Genomic DNA, 21,375 nt, shown 5'->3' on the forward strand with positions numbered 1-21,375 from the left:
CAAGCAGCTCCTAAGTCAGAATGTATCTCTTTAGTCCCCTGGAGTCAGTCTGATTTAATTCCCTTCACCCACGCTTGATCTGACCATTTGAGATCCAATAGGTGTACTTATCCCTGAAATCCATCCTTCTTCTTCCTCTTCTTCTTCTTTATTTTTTTTGCTTTTTTAGGGTTGTACCTGAGGCATGTGGAGGTTCCCAGGCTAGGGGTTGAATCAGAGCTGCAGTTGCCAGCCTACACCACACCCACAGCAATGTGGGATCCGAGCCAAGTCTGAGACCTACACCACAGCTCATGACAATGCCAGATCCTTAACCTACTGAAAAAGGCCATGGATCGAACCCACATCCTCATGGGTACTAATCGGGTTAGTAACCCGCTGAGCCAAAATGGGAACTCTTGATATCTTCTTTCTGCCAGGAAGCTACTGAAGCTTCTAGAGCTCAGCCCCAAACTGAATGTCCAGAACCCCTGGCCAGGCAGAATCCATCCCTGGTCACTGCATTAAACCTCTTCCCCATCACAATTCCCAAGAAATGGACTCATACAGAAGGATGTTTCTTCAGTACTTGTTGGAACTGAGGAAGAAAGAAATCAAGCCAATGATGACAAAAACTTATGTCATGTACACCCCCCAAAATACAAAAAAAAGAAAGTCTAGGCAAACTTCTAAACACTTACATTTTTTTTTAATTCTCTCTGCAAGAATGTAATTATTCATTTTAAACATCTATCATCATCAGTTCTTTTTATTGTGCTCAAATTTGTTTATTTAGAGCTCAACTGAAGTCAACGTATAGGCTATTTTGTAATACTTTGTAATGTGTTCTGACTTAATGTATTTAAAAAAACTTACTTTTAAATATTTTCCCCTCATAAGGGGGATATAAGTCATACCTTTGGCTGGGCCAATCAAGGAACTGAAGGGTGGTACTCATCTAGTTTTGGGTTGTGTGTACCTATCTTTAGTCCTGTCTGAATATAGTTTCAGTCAATGACCAAAAAGTACCACAATAACCTTGAACTTGTGGTTTTATCTTGCTCAGTATGCTTATTTCTCAGATAGCTTTAGAGAAGAAGTGTGTTCCCTGGCAGTCCTAATCACATCTCAGGACACAGACCCCTGTGATAGCATGTTAAAATGAAGTTCTGATCTAAACCCTAAAGTTTGTATTGCAAAAGAGAACTGATAGAGTGGGTGAGAGATTCTTGAACATCTTCTAGACCCATAGAACCTTATGCTCTGCAGTAGGAGTTTCCTGTTCTCCTCTTCCTTTCACATCCCATGACATAGCTGCTAGCAAGTGATGTATACGGTAAGCTAGAAAGGAAAAGGAAGCTGACTCTCTATCTCTAATCTTTCCTGGCTGCAGGCAGACACCTGCATTTCGCAGGATGGACTAGTGGAATGGGGAGAAGCCTTACAGATAAAGGAAGACTGAAATGTTGATTATTAAAGGGATCGAACTTTTTCATTTCTGATTCAAGCCTGCTATATTATGGAATTTAAAATGACTGCATTACTTAACAGTATCTAGAAAGAGCTGTGGGAGTCCCTGAGTTTTTGTCTAAGCGAGGGAGGGAGAAAAGCAGCTGCTATGGGTGCTTGTTGTGGAAAGGGTAAGAAAAAATTAATTTGTTTTGTGATTTCATTCCAATAGGAGGTACATATTTAACACATTATCACATCCCTAAAAAAAAGATACAGAAAAAGATAATAAATCTTCCCTCAATAAAACGTCTTCCACTAGCCTCTGTTATTCCTTCCTTCCATTATTGCCAAAAACATCCTAGAAGCATGTGTACTTAAATGGGTACATTTTATAACATGTAAATCATATCTTAATAAGGTTGATTTATTAAAAAAAGCACTGATTTTTCTTCTCATACCTACTTCTGCTTCTCTATTCTCTTAGTGACCCTGCCATTTACTTGCTTTTCCAAGATATAAATTTTGAATCCACCTTTAATCCTTCCTTCTCTCCTCCTTTGCAAAACACTATCAGTTCTACTTCCACTAGTGTATCTTCTCTGCTCCTTATCACTGTTCTCTTCAGGCCACCACTCTCCTGGGCCTAAATCATTATCACAAAAGCTTATCTGCTCTTCCCAGCTCCTTCTGATGTCTCCTAAAACCCCACACTCTGATTCTGCTTTTTTTCCTGCATTTGTGAGATTCTCGTTCTTTAAAATATAAACCAAATGACTTTATTTTCTCGTTTAAAAGCCATCCCCATATTTCTCTTAAGGTATATGTTTTGGTCAGGGTATTGAAAGTTATCCACAAATTCGTCCAAAGGCTATTCTAGCTGCCTTTTCTGCTAGGTGTAGTTATGTATCCCATTCTTTTCTCAAGCTAGATTGCTCAATATACCCTGAGTGGACTAATATTTTTGTTTTCTGATGCTCATTACATGTTATTTCTCTTCTTTTTTGGTCATCTGGGAAAGACCACATTCCATTGTCAATGCCTCTGGGAAGTCTTACCTAAGGGTTCCCAACTTCTCTGAAAGAAATAATACATTTTTTTAACATTCAAACTTAGATTTGCTAATGACTTTAATATGGTACTAAGTACATCTTTTCATAACCACATATTTGGGTCTCTGTTTCTTTCATCACAGACTGCTCCCCGTGAAGCTGAAGGCCATGACATGTGTGGTCTAAGCAGCTGCTCCTAGGGCTAATGCATCAATTCCCCTACTGCTGGGAAAAGTGGCTGCCAATGGCTGCAGCTGTTTCCCCTGAGAAATGCCCTTCACAGCCAGGACTGCCTCATTCAATATTACATCACTTTCTAGGGGCAGCATAAGACCCATAGTTGACTGGTGCAGGGATCCAACCTCCTTGTCTCAATTTGGGACAACCCTGAAGGGCCACACAAGCTCCAGAGAGCTCCAGAGAATCAGCTGAGGCTGTAATTGTTACTGCATTGTAGCTCAACCAACTCCGCCCTCTGCCTTCCTCACTTCCATGCATGTCCATCTCCCAAGAACACTCACCAATAAAGCTACTCTGGGCAATTTTTGGCCCCAGAGTCTGATTCCAAAGATTCCAATCATGTAATTTCCCCATCTTTTTTTCCTTAAATTTTATCCTAGTGCCTAGCACAGTGGCCATATTGAGTTCTTACAGTTTAATTTTTTTTTGAAAAAAAAAAAAGAATTGTTTCATAACATTAATGTTCATAACTTTAAAAGTATTAGAGTTCAGCTACATTATAAATTAGAAAGGCTTTGTTTAATAAAATGTAGAATAATTTCATAAGGACATGAATATATCTGTTAGATATATTACACATGGCTAATAATGTTCTTTACATTCTGATTAAGGTAAGTTGTTCAAATGTCTAATACATATTTTAAAAATTCATATTTACTAGAAATGAAAAAATTCTCTCTAACAAATATGCAAGTCTTTTTGGTCAATGTAACTATATAAGAGAATATTAAAAATGCTGACAAAAATATATGTAGACATCATGGTATTAATAATATTGTTAATAGTATTGTTAATAATAATGTTAATATATTAACATCATAGTGTTAATAATATTCCATTTAATACAGAAAAATCTATAAGTTTGCTATAAGTAGGGAGAAGATTGCCCAATCTTGATATATTCATGAAGCTCAAAATGTAAAATTTAATACTTAGTAAATATTTGTGTAGCAAATACATTTAAGTGGAAATTAAATTAGCTCTGAATTCTAAATGTTTTTATCAATCTAAAGTTATTTAAAATTCTGATTTGACTCCCCAATAGACAGTAAAAAAAAAAAAAAGTGAAACTATCTACAGTCTGATGTCTGAACTATAGAATGTAATGATCTGGACCAGCAGAAATTCCAGATACAGGCTAAGTCAAGTTGCTCTGATCTGGAGTCTGCTCTCTCCCAAATGTGTTTGTTTCTTTTCTTTTCTTTTTTTTTTTTTTTGTTTTTTTAGGGCTGCACCTGTGGCATATGGAGGTTCCCAGGCTAGGAGTCTAATCGGAGCCATAGCTGCCGGCCTACACTGCAGCCACAGCAACGCCAGATCCAAGCCACATCTGCAACCTACACCACAACTCATGGCAACGCTGGATCCTTAACCCATTGAGCAAGGCCAGGGTTCAAACCAGCAACCTCATGGTTCCTAGTCGGATTCGTTTCCGCTGCACCACTACAGGAACTCCTGTTTTTGTTTCATGGCACTCAGATCTCATGACTTAGTGATGATGAAACTTTAGCAGTGAACATGCCCCTCCGGCAGCAGAGAAGTTCTAGGGGTAGCTTCACCAGGATGCTTTTGGAAATGTAGCAGACATATATAATAAGAGGCTGTCTGGACCCAAGAAAAAATTCCCCAATATTTTTCTCACCCACATAATTTGTTTAAGGATTTAAAGAAATTTAATCCTATGGATTGATCAAAGAAGATCTTAATCAGAAGGCTAATATATAAAAGGGATTAAAGTAAATAAGTCTGACTGGGGTAAATGGGGGAAGGCAGTTATGGGGATGCCCAGAACACACAGTCTGAACAGCACTGACTGATTGTTATTACTTCCTGTGTGTATGATTCTCTGCATTTCACAGTATGAATGATTTGGTAAATACCCATTCAGTAAATTACTGCAGTATATACACAAAGGTAGAATTTTCAAAATGAATCAACATAACAACAAAATAAAATGGATGAAGCAATCTATGGTAAAAAGGAAACAATTGGAGTTGTTTTCATGAGCATGAATAGATTTTCCTTTGAAGGAATTTACTAATCAAGAAGTTGACTGGATTTCCTTTGCTGTGCAGAAACTTTTAAGTTTAATTAAGTCCCATTTGTTTATTTTTGACTTTACTGTCATTACTCTAAGAGGTGGATCTGAGAACATGTAGCTGTCCTTTATGTTGGAGAGTGTTGGCCTATGTTTTCCTTTAAGAGTTTTATAGTATCTGGTCTTATATCTAGGTTTTTAATCCATTTTGAGTTTATTTTTGTGTACGATGTTAGGGAGTATTCTAATTTCATTCTTCTACATGTGGCTGTCTAGTTTTCCCAGCACCATTTGATCCAGTAATCCCACTCCTGGGCATCTATCCAGAGAAAACCATGACTTGAAAAGACACATGTACTCCAATGTTCATTGCAGCACTATTTGCAATAGCCAAGACATGGAAACAACCTAAATGTCCATCGACAGGAGTGGATCAAGAAGATGTGGTACATTTATACAATGGACTATTACTCAGCCATTAAAATGAACAAAATATCAGCATTTTTAGCAACATGGATGGACCTAGAAATTATCATGCTAAGTGAAGTCAGCCATACAATAAGACACCAACATCAAATGCTATCACTGACATGTGGAATCTTAAAAAAGGACAGAATGAACTTCTTTGCAGAACAGATACTGACTCACAGACTTTGAAAAACTTATGGTTTCCAAAGGAAACAGTTTTGGGAGTGGGGGGATGCACTGGGGTTGTGGGATGGAAATCCTATAAAATTGGATTGTTACGATCATTGTACAACTATAAATGTAATAAATTCATTGAGTAATAAAAAAAAAGTTGACTGGGTTATACCAAGCTATCACAGGGGAAAGAGTAGAGAATCATTAAAAAGTGACAGTGGCAACAATAACCCAAGGAATATGAATTATTCATTCATTCATTCAAAAATAAAAAAGAAACTGGCATATAAAATACACATTAAATAACCAAAATATCAAGAATATTGGTATTTTCAAGTGATTGTGTCTTAAGATACCATGAAGATAAAGAATAAATGATTCCTTTATTTTCATATTTTTGTTATATTACTCCAATTGTTTAGAGGTGTGATATTCAGAATCCTCAAATGCTTGGTTACTGTTTTTACTTTTTCATTTAGAAATCTGGTATGCAGTAGACAGATCAAAATTATAGTCACAAAAGCCCTCCATGAAAACTTTGTAAAACAGCTATAGAATAGTCATATGGAATCCCCAGTTAAACACTTCACCTGACTTTAACAGTCTTTAAGAAGTGAGTGCACTGTTGGTGGAATGTAAGGTAATGCAGCCACTATGGATAACAGCATGGAGGTTCCTTAAAAAACTAAAATTGGAGTCGACATATGGTCCAGCAATCCCACTCCTGGGCATATATCTGGACAAAACTATAATTCAAAAAGATACATGCACCCCTATGTTCATAGCAGAACTATTCACAATAGCAAAGACATAGAAACAACCTAAATGTCCATCAACGGATGAGTGGATAAAGAAGATGTAGTACGTATACACAATGGAATACTATTCAGCCACAAAAAGAATGAAATGATGTCATTTGCAGCAACGTGGATGGACATAGATTATCATACAAAGTGAAGTAAGTCAGAAAGAGAAAGACAAATACTGTATGATATCACTTATATGCAGAATCTAAAATGTGACACACACAAATGAACTCATCTATGAAACAGAAACATACTCGTGGACACAGAGAACAGACTTGTGGTTGCCAAGGAGGAGGGGCCAGAGGGGGTTTGGATTGGGAGTTTAGGACTAGCAGATGCAAACTATTGTATATAGAATGGATGAACAACAAGGTCCTATTGTATAGCACAGGGAACTACATTCAATGTCTTCTAAGCAGCCATAATGGAAAGCGGGGAAAAAAGTGAGTATGGAGGCCATTCAGATGCCAGAGGTGGAATTAATTATCAATCAAAAAAATCAAAGCAGGGAATTAGAAAAAATGGAAACATTGAATATGTAATTAGAACGTTGGGAGAACTTGGTTTGAAATGAAGAAAGCTCTGTGAAAGTGGCTTACGGGTTATTATTTCTGCTCAGTGCTGTGAATTATATTCTTGGTTGCTGTGATGTGGCATGCTGTTGGCTTGCCATTTTACATTGCTCAGAAATAACTGGAAGTTGTTATTTCTCTTGGATGAAAATATGAGCTGGATTCGAGAAGTAACATCAGCACATGGAAAAACTAAATTTTTCTCATTGTAATGATGATAACATACAAAACTACTATTCATATGACCAAATCTTAGGTTGCAGAGGTTTTTTTTTTTTTTTTTTTTTTTACTATTTCTTGCCCTAATGGAATCTATTCAGTTCTAACTGTCCCATCGTTTACATGTTTATGTTCCATTTTCCCATCTTTCTTTTGGTTGTAGAAATTTTGCTTCAGATATCTAATTAACCAGGTTATTATAAATGAAACATAAACAAGACAGAGAAACAATTTTCCAGCTCAAAACGTTACCTGAATACCATACGTTCAGACTTTAGCATTAAGGATCAGGATCAGTTTATCTGGATGCAAGTTATACTTATTCTCGGCACAATGAAACTCCTAGATTCAAAGCGAAAAGTCTTACATCAGGAGGTCATTGTGGAGATCAAATAACACATCTCAAACAAGACTGTCATAAACTGAGGTGTGAATGGATTGGAAACTGATGTCCGTATCTTCAAACACAAGAAATGAGGGAATTTTGAATTATTTTAAATATAAAAGCAAATGGTTATGGAAAATGTTTCTACTTTTCAAAGCCCACAGTTAATGAACTATATATTTATTATTTCAAAATCCATAATATGTGAATGGAATCTTTTGTGCTTTAGAATTAGAATGCTAAGAAATATTATAATAATCACAGAATGATTTACTTTTAGGATATATTCCTTCCAGCTCTCCCATAGCTCAGTTTTCCTTAAAAAAAAGCTGTGAATCTAGCCTTATTTTCTTTCTCATAAACAATGAGGATTTTAGTGAACAAAGAAAAATATTTCTTTAAAAATCTACATACTTTAATGTTATTGCTTGGCTATGTCAAAATTAAATTGCCACATTCATAAGCATTACAGTTAAAGGCATTTTTCTAAGACCATTACACTTTTGTTTGCATTTATTAGTGGTAAACTGTATTAATTCAAATTTGTTGATGTTTCAGAAGAAGCTGACCTTTTAAAGAATTCTATGTGTATAGCTTTTCCTTTTAGTATGCTGTTTTCTTTACTTATCATATGTGACATTACAAAATACAAATAGTCATAAAATTCTAGTCCATTTTATGTATTACTTTACATTTTCCCTAAGCGTTCAGTAAAAAGGAATATTTGTATTTCCTATTTGTAAAAAAAGACAATGCTTTATCCCTGTATTTTGTTTTAAATAGTGGACATCATTAGAGAAAATTATTAGCTTTGTTAAAAATCAATATCTGATAATCACTTAAGCAAAAATACAAAATATCCGGGTAAAACAAAATAGAGACCCACTAAAATCTGCATATGAGTTGGGTTTTAAATGATACTTGAAAATGGTGTGATTTGGACTCCCAAATTTACATGTTGCTTTTTTTCAATTTTAGTGCCTGCTATTTAATATGTCACAAACATAACTTTAGATTAATGATCATATATATATATGAGTATGTGATTACATTTAGAGATAAAATTGATTTATACTGGAAGTATTGTGGGAAACCTCTGATGGTTTTTCTTCTTTTTGTTGGATCAGTTTTAATTTCATTAATACACTGTATAATGGGGACAACTGCCAAAAATATGTTATAGTTTCATAGCAGAATCAGTTTTCACATATCCATGAAACATTGCCTAATTTATTGCAAAGGTGATATGTGGAATTTTCCACTAGGAAATAAACCGGAGCTTCAGATCCTTTGACAGGAAAGTGACTGAAGTGTATTATTTGTAATAAATATGTTGACATATTCATCTTTCTCTTCACTGGATAACTGATTGAATCACCAAAACTTGAATAAGCATTTCTTTATGGGGGCCTTGTAGGGTCTTCTGAGAATCTGATGAAGATATTGACAGCCTTCCTGTGTGTAAATGGTAACATGTATACATAATGTCAAATACAAATTTGTGGGGTTTTGTCCTAAATCCATCCATAAATTCTAGGTTAGGAATTCTTTTTCTAATTGAGTGTGGCTAATTCATCATGGGTTAATGCAGACCCCTAATCAGATTGTCTATGATATCTTTACAAATAACTCTCCATCAAAACAATATGTTATGGAATTTATGTTTTATTCTTTAGCAGTCTTACATGGAAGTTCTCCTTTTACGCACGCACATTTAACAAGTTGATATTGGTTATTAAAGGAGCTCATTAACCTCTGTCCTTCTACCTGGTGAGCATTTCTTTTTGAAACTCTTTCTCAGCTCTGTTCAAACCTCAAGTTTCCTATTCCAGATGCATATGCCACCACACTCCAAACCCAGTAACAATGACTAAGTCTGCATTTGTGGTTTATGTGTTTATCTGAGTTAGAGTTTTATACAAAAGTAATAAATATGTCATTAAAATTTATACTGAATGATAATATGAGTATATATGAACCTCATAATTACTAATTGGTTTCATTAAAATTTAACCAAATGGTTAAGAAGTATTCAACACAGTGTTTTGGAAAATAATGTCAGGGAATGGATACACACACCACACACACACACATCTACCCACATATGTATACATAATCTGATACACACATACACAAATATATATATATATATATATATATATATATATATATATATATACATACACACACGTAATAATCTGTGGTGGATAGATGAATTGAAAATGATGTTAGAACAATGTAACTGCTACCATGCTCTGATGAACTAATTCCTTATTGATCAATGAAGTTGTTCTTTTGCACTTTGAAAATTGAAACATTAGTGATTTTTTTTTCTGACATAATAACTAGTCCTAAATCAATTTATATTGGTTCTGAAGCCAGGTTGTTAGCATGTGAATCTCTGTATAAGCAGTGTTTAGGATCATGGAAGTTCTGGGTGTCCTCCTGACCCTGGCCCTGACTAGCAGGGAGACCGCAGGAAACTTTATTGGCCATTACAAGTTCCAGTTTCCTCACCTATGAACTCAAGGTAATAACAACATCGACCTCAAAGACTGTGATGAGGATTCCTTACTAGTCCACAATATAGTTTTTGCTATATTGTATGCACTCCAAACTGCTTGTTCTTTTTATTTTTGATATTTTACCAAATGGACAGAGAATACTTTTTCTCCATAATTATTATCCTGATTAAGCTTTGGATATTTCCTAAAGTTCATGTTCCTATAGTCTCTGCTTTTACCAGGCTTAGGAATAGACTCATAGAAATATTATGAGTGATAATTTACAGTTATTATGTGCATAATGGTCAAAATATAAATTGATAATTTTAAGAAGAATGTAAATCAGACCACATCTCATTGGATGAATAAAAGGAAAACTAGCATTATTTAAAAATAACAATGTAAAAATTCACACACAACATCATTACCCTCCTTTAACCTCTACTTCAAAACATTTATGCTTTTTTAGTGAGGACAACACTACTGACAAGTGAATGTCAGAGCTGAAAATTACCGTTTGCTTCCATCATGCCAGAAGGGAGAAAAATGGTAGATTATATGAAAATGCCTCACTAAGTTGACCATAATATAAATAGTTGTATTTTGGAATTCTATTGAGATTTACTTTTCTTCACTATATTGCGCCAATCAAGCAATTTTTGGAATTGTTGGTAAAACTGGCTAAAATATCAGGCTGACTGTGGCACTGCAGTCCTTTCTTTTTTTAAAGTCATCTAGAAATGATCATGAACTTGAATTCAGGGCATACCCTTTAAGCTTTATTCCGGTCATCCTCCAGCAGTGTTTAGGTAGAATTTATTCTGAACCACCCTTGAGAGGAACTGGGGGTCTCTGATTGGGTGGCATTCTGCCTCCCCTTAGCTCTCGCCCTCTCCAGGAGCTGATGCTCCCCACCATCTCATCTAGCTCATTGCCATCTTAGTGGTAATGATGAAAGATTAGGGGTGTATTTGGTCTGTGGAATTAGAACTACTGCTGCCATGAACATGCGGGTGCACGTGTCTCTTTCAAGTAGAGTTTTGTCCGGATAGATGCCCAAGAGTGGGATTGCAGGGTCATATGGAAGTTATATGGATAGATTTCTAAGGTATCTCCAAACTGTTCTCCATAGTGGCTGTACCAGTTTCCATTCCCACCAACAGTGCAGGAGGGTTCCCTTTTCTCCACAGCCCCTCCAGCACTTGTTATTTGTGGATTTATTAATGATGGCCATTCTGACTGGCAGCACTATTCACAATAGCCAGGACATGGAAACAACCCAAATGTCCATCGACAGAGGATTGGATTCGGAAGATGTGGTATATATACACAATGGAATACTACTCAGCCATAAAAAAGAATGACATCATGCCATTTGCAGCAACGTGGATGGAACTAGAGAATCTCATACTGAGTGAAATGAGCCAGAAAGACAAAGACAAATACCATATGATATCACTTATAACTGGAATCTAATATCCAGCACAAATGAACATCTCCTCAGAAAAGAAAATCATGGACTTGGAGAAGAGACTTGTGGCTGCCTGATGGGAGGGGGAGGGAGTGGGAGGGATCGGGAGCTTGGGCTTATCAGACACCACTTAGAATAGATTTACAAGGAGATCCTGCTGAATAGCATTGAGAACTATGTCTAGATACTCATGTTGCAACAGAAGAAAGGGTGGGGGAAAAAATGTAATTGTAATGTATACATGTAAGAATAACCTGACCCCCTTGCTGTACAGTGGGAAAATAAAAAAAAAAATTATATAAAAAAAATAACTACTGCTGCCAACTTGAGCAATAAGACATACCTGCTTTTTTTTTTTTTTTTTACCCTGTAGCAATTACAATAATGAACGACGTTAGGGAGTTCTCATCGTGGCTTAGCTTGACTAGTCCTGACTAGTATCCATGAAGATGTGGGTTCAATCCCTGGCCTCACTCAGTGGGTTAAGGATTCAGCATTGCTGTGAGCTGTGGTGTAGGTCACAGACACGGCTCAGATCCTGTGTTGTTAGGGCTGTGGTGTAGGCCAGCTCCAACAGATCCTATTTGACTCTAGCCTGGGAACTTCAATATGCTGAGGGCGTAGCCCTAAAAAGGCGAGACAAACCGAAAATGTTAATAATTTCCGGTGTTTTGATATCTTCAAAGGAGGGTTTTTTTTTTTATAACTCCAGTGTTCAATACATTCTGATATGAATGCCAACATCTTCCAACATTCCTTTGGCTATTTTAGGATGACCTTAAAGCTTCTTTGTCTAGCTGGGGTTGCAACATGCCAAATTATGAAGGTTTCATCCTTGTGGTCAGAATTCTATCATATGGCGACAACTGGTGTTGTCTTCTCCATGAAACTGATGTTACTCTACATGGCAGAGTACCCTCCCTGGTCCTCCAGTAATTACTTTACAAATGAAATATGTTGTTTACTTATCTCAGGCTTGGTCTCTTTCTTAATATATGTATGATTAATAGTGATTTAATGACCACCAACACTAATCAGTATCTTCTATTTTTTTCTTTTTAGGGCTGCACCTGTGGCATATGGAAGTTCCTGAAGCTAGGGGTCGAATCGGAGATGCATCTGCAACCTATACCACAGCTTGTGGCAGTGCTGGATCCTTAACCCACTGGGCGAGGCCAGGGATCAAACCCACATCCTCATGAGTACTAGCTAGTTGAGATCTTAACCTGCTGAGTCACAACGGGAACTCTATAATCAGTATCCATAAGAAAAACAACAAATATAACACCTCTGAGGTTTTAGTGCCCAGCTTTAAAATATTTCTTGTAACAATGTAACAACAATTTTATTAATTAATACAGGAACAACTCAAGCAACTGAAAACCCTGGTGAGAAGGGTGTCAGAATGTTGTTCTACAGTGAATGAAAGCACTATATAATATATGTATGATTCATAGTGATTTAATGACCACCAACACTAATCAGGGGCTATTTGCAGAGGGGTCTAGTGTGAAGGGCATTATGAGACTGATTAAAAGGGACAAAACAAAGAATTTAAGAAAGAAATCAGGAGTTCCCGTCATGGTTCAGCAGAAATGAATCTGAGTAGTATCTATGAGGATGCAGGTTTGATCCCTGGCCTCCATCAGTGGGGTAAGGATCTGGCGCTGCCGTGAGCTGTGGTGCTGGTCTCAGATGTGGCTCGGATCCCACGTGCTATGGCCCTGGTGTAGGCAGGCAGCTACAGCTTGGATTCGACCCCTAGCCTGGGAATCTCCATATGCTGTGGGTAGAGACATAAAATGATCACAAAAAAGAAAAGAAAAGAAAAGAAAAGAAAAGAAAAGAAAAGAAAAGAAATCAATGAGATTTTTGTCACGAAGCTCCAGATCTTGTTTGTCCTAGGTGGTTTTTTGTTTGTTTGTTTGTTTGTTTTGGTAGTGGATATCCTACCTTTTATTTTTTGTGTCAAATACTTCTCAGAAATCTACATTAACGACCAACTTTCAGCATCACATATACATGGTATTTATGAAAAATCCGAAGATTGTTCATTGGTCATCTTCTAATAATAGATATAAAAGTAGAAATCTTAGTGAAAAAATAAGTATTCAGAAATCCAGAGACCTTACATACAAAAGGGAAGCCAAATATTTGTGGTAGTTAGTCACCATTATAAATAGACTTCACAGCAGCAAATCAAATGTAACATTAAATAATTTTGAAATGAAAGTAAGCATTCTGTAAAAATGTGACATTATGCAGCAGAAGGTTAATTCATTTTAGATGGATGTTAAAAGTAGATGTTCTTTGAATTTAATGTTTCTACTTAGTAAAACTGAATTTTAGGTCATGGTGAAAAGACCAGCTTTGTAGGATAGAAGAGTTTTCTCTTTTTTCACAAGGTAACCAGATCACCAGTGTACATCATTTCTTCCCTAAGATCCAAATTAAAGGGAGACGTAACTGTTCAATCTCTCATGAAAATAGGTAAAATTCTTTCTTTTAATATTTTTACCCAGGAAAAAATAAAAACACAAAATTGACCCATGACGCAAGACATTTTCTAATGTTAGTAAAAAAGGAATACTCAAAATAATAAAAACAGCAACAAATAAAATACATATGCCCACATTAAAACAGCCCTTCCTCCAAAACAAAAGCCTGTTTCTTCAAGCTACATTTTTGTTTTGTCTTTTTTTTAGGGCCGCACCCACGGCATATGGAGGTTCCCAGGCTAGGGGGTCTAATCAGAGCTACAGCTGCGGGCCTATGCCAGAGCTGAGACAACAGCAGATCTGAGCCACGTCTGCAACCTACACCACAGCTCATGGCAACACCGTATCCTTAGCCCACTGAGTGAGGCCAGGGATCAAACCCGCAACCTCAAGGTTCCTAGTCGGATTCGCTTTCGCTGTGCCACAATGAGAACTCTCAAGTTATATTTTTTCATTCGATGTTTTCTTTAAGAAATTTCCTAAAAGTCAGCTGCCTTTGCCAATGGAGTGTTTTCTGCTCCTCCTGAGTACTTCTCATGGCTGGCTAGAGAATTTGACTTAAATTACAGTGTGGTAGCCGAACAGAGTTGTGTGTCCAGTTATCTAATTCTACCTATGGCTTTGGTCAGGCTGCATTATGCAGGTTTGGGGTGTTTTGAAGTGGAATACTGTGTTTCAAGGCTGAGTCAATTGCATAATGATTCTCACTGCTCACTGACTAGTGGGACTGTGGCCTCACTACAAAGCTGTGATCTTGTATCCAGGTAAGGAATCACACCTGAACAAGTGGATATGTCTTCATATCCAATTGTACTTTGCAGTTGATGCTTGATTGTGGTGCATCAAAATATGTTCCTGTTCAATAATTGATTTTAAGTTTTTATTTTGCCTGTAGGATGAAGAGTTTGGTCAATAGATATGGCAACATGAGGAAAAAATTTGAAAAAAACCCATCACAAAGTACTCTAAAGGATTAAAGTCCTAGGAAAACTGATAGCTTTATGGTTCTTATTCTAAAATTCTACTGAAGTTGGTTACCATAAAAATATGCACATGCCTTAATGGAAATATATTGATCACATGTACAAACATGGGAGTATTGAAGAAAGGCTAAGGAATTGCACACAGAGCTGTAGTGATTGTTACCAATAATAAGGGGCCACATACCAAAATATGTATGTTTCAAGGGAAAACTAGTGGATACCAAAGGTAACTAAAGTAAAAGATGAACATGGAATAAATATTAGAGTGAAAATATCACTCCTTAGGACAATAGAAGATGCTTAAAAAAGCAAATTTAGCATAATACCTTTAAAAAGGAATGCACCTTCCTTTCTACTGCCTTCTTATATATCAGCCCCACACTTGTCTCCAGTGTTCTGAAAACCAAGGCTCCAAAGTTTCCTAAACCGTCAAGCTAAAACTGTTAAGAGGCTTTTATCTTTTTTCTTAATAAGGATATGGTGAAATGAGATTGTTGGATTTCATATTTGAGTTTTGCATTTCAACCTTCTCTACCCATTGTGGAAAAAAAAAGAGCACCAAATCACTGCAGTTTGCCTGCTGGCGCACATTATTTTTGAGCCTATTTTTCTAGTGTGTCACAAAATAGCATTGAGTAGTATGTCACTGGCTCCTCCTATTTCCAATACATAGAGCACGTCTTTGCATTTCACTGTTTACATGCCTCCTCCCCCTCAGTGCTAGACTGTGAGATATTTAAAGACAGAGAATATATTTTTTATTGCTCTCCAAGCCTTTTGCATCTAGCATAGCACATGGCATGTCATAGATGTTTAATAAATATTTTTTTCCATCAAGACATTCTGCAATGGAACGTATCTACTGTTTTTTTTTTTTTTTTTTTTTTGTCTTTTTGCCATTTCTTGGGCTGCTCCTGCAGCATAGGCATATGGAGGTTCCCGGTCAAATTGGAGCTGTAGCCGCTGGCCTACACCAGAGCCACAGCAATGAAGGATCTGAGCCATGTCTGCAACCTACACCACAGCTCATGGCAACGCTGGATCCTTAACCCACTGAGCAAGGCCAGGGATCGAACCCACAACCTCACGGTTCCTAGTCAGATTCGTTAACCATTGAGCCACGATGGGAACTCCTCTACTCTGTTTTTAAATTCAAGTGTTCTCTTTTGAATTTTATTTCAGATTTACTGTTTATTTTAAAGGCAGGCAAAAAAGCAGTCCAAAATTGTTTCTCTGTGTTAAGCTAACATGGGCATTTAGAAAAATAACATGACACTACGATTTTCACTAAACTAGGAAAGGTTATTTTAGAGCTGCTAGGACTTTAGATATTTGAAGTAGTAATTACTTCCTCCATAAATGTTACCCTTAGAGTCAAATACTGCTTTCTTGTTGCAGTTCAACTTTTTACTTAAAGGAAGATGTCTTTTATTCACACTTCACTGTGCTATACTATTATATGTGGTAATTTTCTTTTTCACTGGTTTTTGTAGCATTGTAGAGTCCATGAAGCATCATAACAATTATGCTAGTAGCTTACATTTGTTCAGTATTTTTTCTGTGCCAAAAATTTCACTAAGCACTTGATATGTGCTATGTCATTTAATACTCATATAAAACTTATCATGTATGTGATCTTATATACCTATCTATGTCTTTTTAAACTATCCATCCATCCATCCATTAATTTTCAATTGGAAAGTGTAGTCAGGATAATAATACAAGAAGAATCATCTTAAGATTTTGCATTCCTGGTTCTTTAAAGTTCTGAGTATCCAGGAACAAAATTTAATGCCGTATTTCCAGCATAATTCTGGAACAGTGACTATTTTAGTAATTATATAATCATTTACAAAACAAAAGCATATGTTGGGTGTACTTAATTAAATACCATCAAGTCACTGCAACTAAGAATCCAAGAGTATTTCTTCTATGTTGAATGGATAAGATATCAACTCTTACCTGACGATCATCAACACTTTAGGTTGAAACTGACTGTTATCATTTACAACTTACCGTAGACTTGGGCTTGGTTCCAGAACTGGTTACTGGGGTGGAAAATGGTAGGTCAGTAGACTCGGTGTTAGAAGGCAAATTTATTTGTGTCTGATTTATAGAAGTGGTATCTGCTCCACTCTCAGATCCTGATTCCAGATCCTATAAAACAAATACATCGATGTGAAGGGCATGTCCACTCTGTATGTGCCTTTCTCCTTGCCTCCAACACCTTTCCACCTTCTCCTTCTCCCAACACACACTGATACATCAAAGAGTCATGACATGTCATCCATAATCACACATTATTTTGCATTAACAATGGTACTCCTTAGAGAGAGAATGATTTGGGAATGCAAATACTGACAAAGAGGTAGTTTACTACTTTGATAATTTAACAGTTTATTGTACATTGGAAGGGGGTAGTAATGGCAGCTAACTAGGGCACTGCAACAAGTCAGGAGGTAGAAGCCCATAGACAACCCTTGCTTGCTGTGTGACCTTGAGTGACTCACTTCACATCCCTCATGCAACAGGGTCATGGATGTCAAATGAAAAGACAGTTCTCACTTCTACTTTCCTCATTTTCTTCTATGACCTGAGATCTTTCATCAGCTCTCCATGGTGACACCTACCATAACGGCCTAGAATCATTTAGCTCAAGTCTATCTAATTAAGTATAAGCTATTTGAGGGCAGGAATTATGTTTGCATGTGTGACTGAATTCCCTCATTTGAAAATGAGAATTATAATAATAGCACGTAATCATAGTTTTATGAGGATTAAGCAAGACATACACAAAGTGCATATAATAGGCACATAATTATTTTCATTAAATGTTAGGCACTGCTGTAAATAGTATTAATTTTAATATTATCACATCTTCTTAGCAACTGGCGCACACTATTTGGATAAGACATGTCTGATGAATGAAAGCAATTACTTAGTAATCCCTACAAAGACTGTGCATTTAATTTACCAAATGGTGTCTTAGTGTGATACGGTGGCCTGCAAAAACAGAGGAGGGTGAGGAGAACACAAAGTGGAGGCAGTAGAGGCACACATCACTCTACAATTTTAACCTGAGAAATTATGAGTTAAATATCTTTATATCCAGTCTTTCTATACCTCCACTTCACCATGGCCCACATGATTAAAAATTACCTACCTTGTACCCTGACTCTCTGCCTTACGTTTTACCATTCTCTTATTTCTGTGTGCTCCCTCCATACTTGCAATTTGCCAGTTCTTCTAGTATATCAAGCTGGTTTCTACAGCAAGGGCTATGTCCTTCAATGTCCCTTGCCCGAGTATTTCCCTTCGTTGATGTTTTCTTGTTACGCAACTCTCAGTTTGACTATCAGAGAAGCATCTTTTGACATTTTAAGTTTCTTTTCTTCAACCTCTACAACATATCATTCTGTATTGTACAAACTGATTACCTTATTTATCTTCTACAATTATCTTCTATATTTGTAGAACAGAAATATACCCATCTATTATCTCTATTTAGGAATGTCTAACTTTATCTATCTTCAGATAAATATGTAGGTATACATGCATATGTAGGTACGCATATCTACAATTCATTCTTTTTCTAATTCTTATTAGTCTCCCTCTGTTGGAATCTATGTGTCATAAGAGCAAGGGCTTTTCTTGTCTCATTCATTGATACATCCCCAAAGGCTAAGAATAGTGGCTGGAACATAGAAGATGCTCACTAAGTATTGTTTTATGAAAGAAGAACCAGACTGAGGAATATTAATATTTAACTGAGGAGATGCAGAGCTGTACACTAAAAACTATAAGACATTGGTGAAAGAAAATGAAGAAGACAAATAAATGGAAATATATCACATACGCATGAATTGGAAGAATTAAAATTGTGAAAATGTCCATGCTACCCAAAGTGATCTATAAAATCAGTGCAACCTCTGTCAAAATTCCAAAGGCATTTTTTTTTTCACAGAAATAGGAAAAAAAATCCTAAAATGTGTATGAAACCACAAAAGTCCCTGGATAGCCAAAGCAAACTTGAGAAAGAAGAACAAAGCTGGAGGCTTCACACTCCCTTATTTCCAGTTATTACGCTATACTAATCAAAACAGTATGGTACTGGCATATAAAAACAGACACACAGACCAATGGAAAAGAACAGAGAGCCCAGAAATAAAGGCATGCATATATGGTCAACTAACATTTGACATGGGAGCCAAGAATACTCAAAGTGGAAAAAGAGCCTTTTAAATGAACGGTGTTGGGAAAATTGAATATTCACACTTTAATGAATGAAATTGGACCACTCATGAAAATTAACTCAAAATGAACTAAAGATGTAAATTTAAAATCTGAAACTGTAAAACTCCTAGGAGAAAACACAGAGAATACTTCTTGATATTGATCTTGGCAACAATTTTTTGGATATGACACCAAAAACACAAGTAATAAAATAAAAATAAATAAGCGGGATTATATCAAACTAAATGGCTTTAGCACAGCAAAGGAAACAATCAACAGAATTAAGAGGAAGCCTGTAGAATTGGGAGAAAATATTTGCAAACAATATATCACACAAAGGATTAATATTCAAAATATGTAAGGAACTTATACAACTCAACAGCAAAAATTCAAATAATCTGATTGAAAAATGGGCATAGTACCTGAACAGATATCTTTCCAAAGAAGACATACAAAATGGCTAATAGATGCATTAAAAGATGCCTAACATCACCAGTTATCAGGGAAATTAAAGTTAAAACTACAATGGGATATACTCTTACACCTGTGGAATGGCTATTATAAAAGAGACAAGAGATAGTAAATGTTGACAAAAATGTGGATAAAAGGGAATCCTAGTGCATTGTTGGTAGGTATGTAAATTAGTACAGGCACCACAGGGAAAGGTATGAAGAAGGTTCCTCAGAAAGTTAAAAATACAACATCATGAATATTTTCTCAGGTCAGTCTCCCAAAGCAATAGAAATTAGAGCAAAAATAAACCCATGGGACCTCATCAAACTGAAAAGCTTTTGCACAGCAAAGGAAACCAAAAAGAAAACAAAAAGACAACTTACAGAATGGGAGAAAATAGTTTCAAATGATGCAACTGACAAGGGCTTAATCTCTAGAATATATAAGCAACTTATACAACCCAACAGCAAAAAAAACCAATCAATCAATGGAAAAATGGGCAAAAGACCTGAATAGACATTTCTCCAAAGAAGATATACAGATGGCCAACAAACACATGAAAAAATGCTCAACATCGCTGATTATAAGAGAAATGCAAATCAAAACTACCATGAGATACCACCTCACACCAGTCAGAATGGCCATCATTAATAAATCCACAAATAACAAGTGCTGGAGGGGCTGTGGAGAAAAGGGAACCCTCCTGCACTGCTGGTGGGAATGTAAACTGGTACAGCCACTATGGAGAACAGTTTGGAGATACCTTAGAAATCTATACATAGAACTTCCATATGACCCTGAAATCCCACTCTTGGGCATCTATCTGGACAAAGCTCTACTTAAAAGAGACACATGCACCCGCATGTTCATTGCAGCACTATTCACAATAGCCAGGACATGGAAACAATCCAAATGTCCATCGACAGATGATTGGATTCGGAAGAGGTGGTATATATACACAATGGAATACTACTCAGCCATTAAAAAGAATGATGACATAATGCCATTTGCAGCAACATGGATGGAACTAGAGAATCTCATCCTGAGTGAAATGAGCCAGAAAGACAAAGGCAAATACCATATGATATCACTTATAACTGGAATCTAATATCCAACACAAATGAACATCTCAGAAAAGAAAATCATGGACTTGGAGAAGAGACTTGTGGCTGCCTGATGGGAGGGGGAGGGAGTGGGAGGGATCGGGAGCTTGGGCTTATCAGACACAACTTAGAATAGATTTACAAGGAGATCCTGCTGAGTAACATTGAGAACTTTGTCTAGATACTCATGTTGCAACAGAAGAAAGGGTGGGGGAAAAATGTAATTGTAATGTATACATGTAAGGATAATCTGACCCCCTTGCTGTACAGTGGGAAAATTAAAAAAAAAAAAAAAGAAAGTTAAAAGTAGAACTACTATATGATCCAGTAATTCCTCTTCTGGGTATATATATCCAAAGGAAAGAAATCACTGTCCTGAAAAGATGCCTGCACTCTTGTGTTCACTATTGCATTATTCACAATAGGCAAGACATGGAAACAACTAAAATGTCTATCAATCAATGAACAGACAGAGAAACACAAATACTGTACAATCTTACGTGTAGAATTAAAAAAAAAAGCCAAGCTCATGGAAATAGAGTTGAATGGTGGTTGCCTGGGTCTGGGGTTGGGGTGTGTGTGGGGGGAAATAGGGAGATTTTGGTCAGAGGGTACAAACTTCCAGTTGCAAAATTTTGTAAATTATGGGGATCTAAACTTGACTTTGGTGTGTATAGTTAACAACATTATATTATATACTCTCACCACGTGCACGCGCGTGCACACATACACACACACACCCACACAC

General features: G+C 36.5%; 1 protein-coding gene across 17 annotated transcripts in view; it reads right to left on the reverse strand.

Moving 5' to 3' along the window:
* The window catches only part of DLC1 (DLC1 Rho GTPase activating protein), a 467,463-nt gene that overhangs the window by 264,502 nt on the left and 181,586 nt on the right, over positions 1-21,375 (reverse strand). For 16 of the 17 annotated variants that reach the window (XR_002339951.1, XR_002339954.1, XR_002339952.1 and 13 more), the window contains one exon: positions 16,855-16,995. Coding sequence is in view for 12 of the 17 variants with exons in the window: in XM_021077719.1 (XP_020933378.1) it covers positions 16,855-16,995 (141 nt within the window). In the remaining 5 variants the exon portion in view is untranslated. Of the gene's footprint in view, positions 1-15,922; positions 16,996-21,375 lie in introns of those variants that run through there. The other variant, XM_021077731.1, reaches the window with a different exon arrangement.

Source organism: Sus scrofa, chromosome 17 (assembly GCF_000003025.6).
Source record: "Sus scrofa isolate TJ Tabasco breed Duroc chromosome 17, Sscrofa11.1, whole genome shotgun sequence".
Classification (NCBI taxonomy): Eukaryota; Metazoa; Chordata; class Mammalia; order Artiodactyla; family Suidae; genus Sus; species Sus scrofa.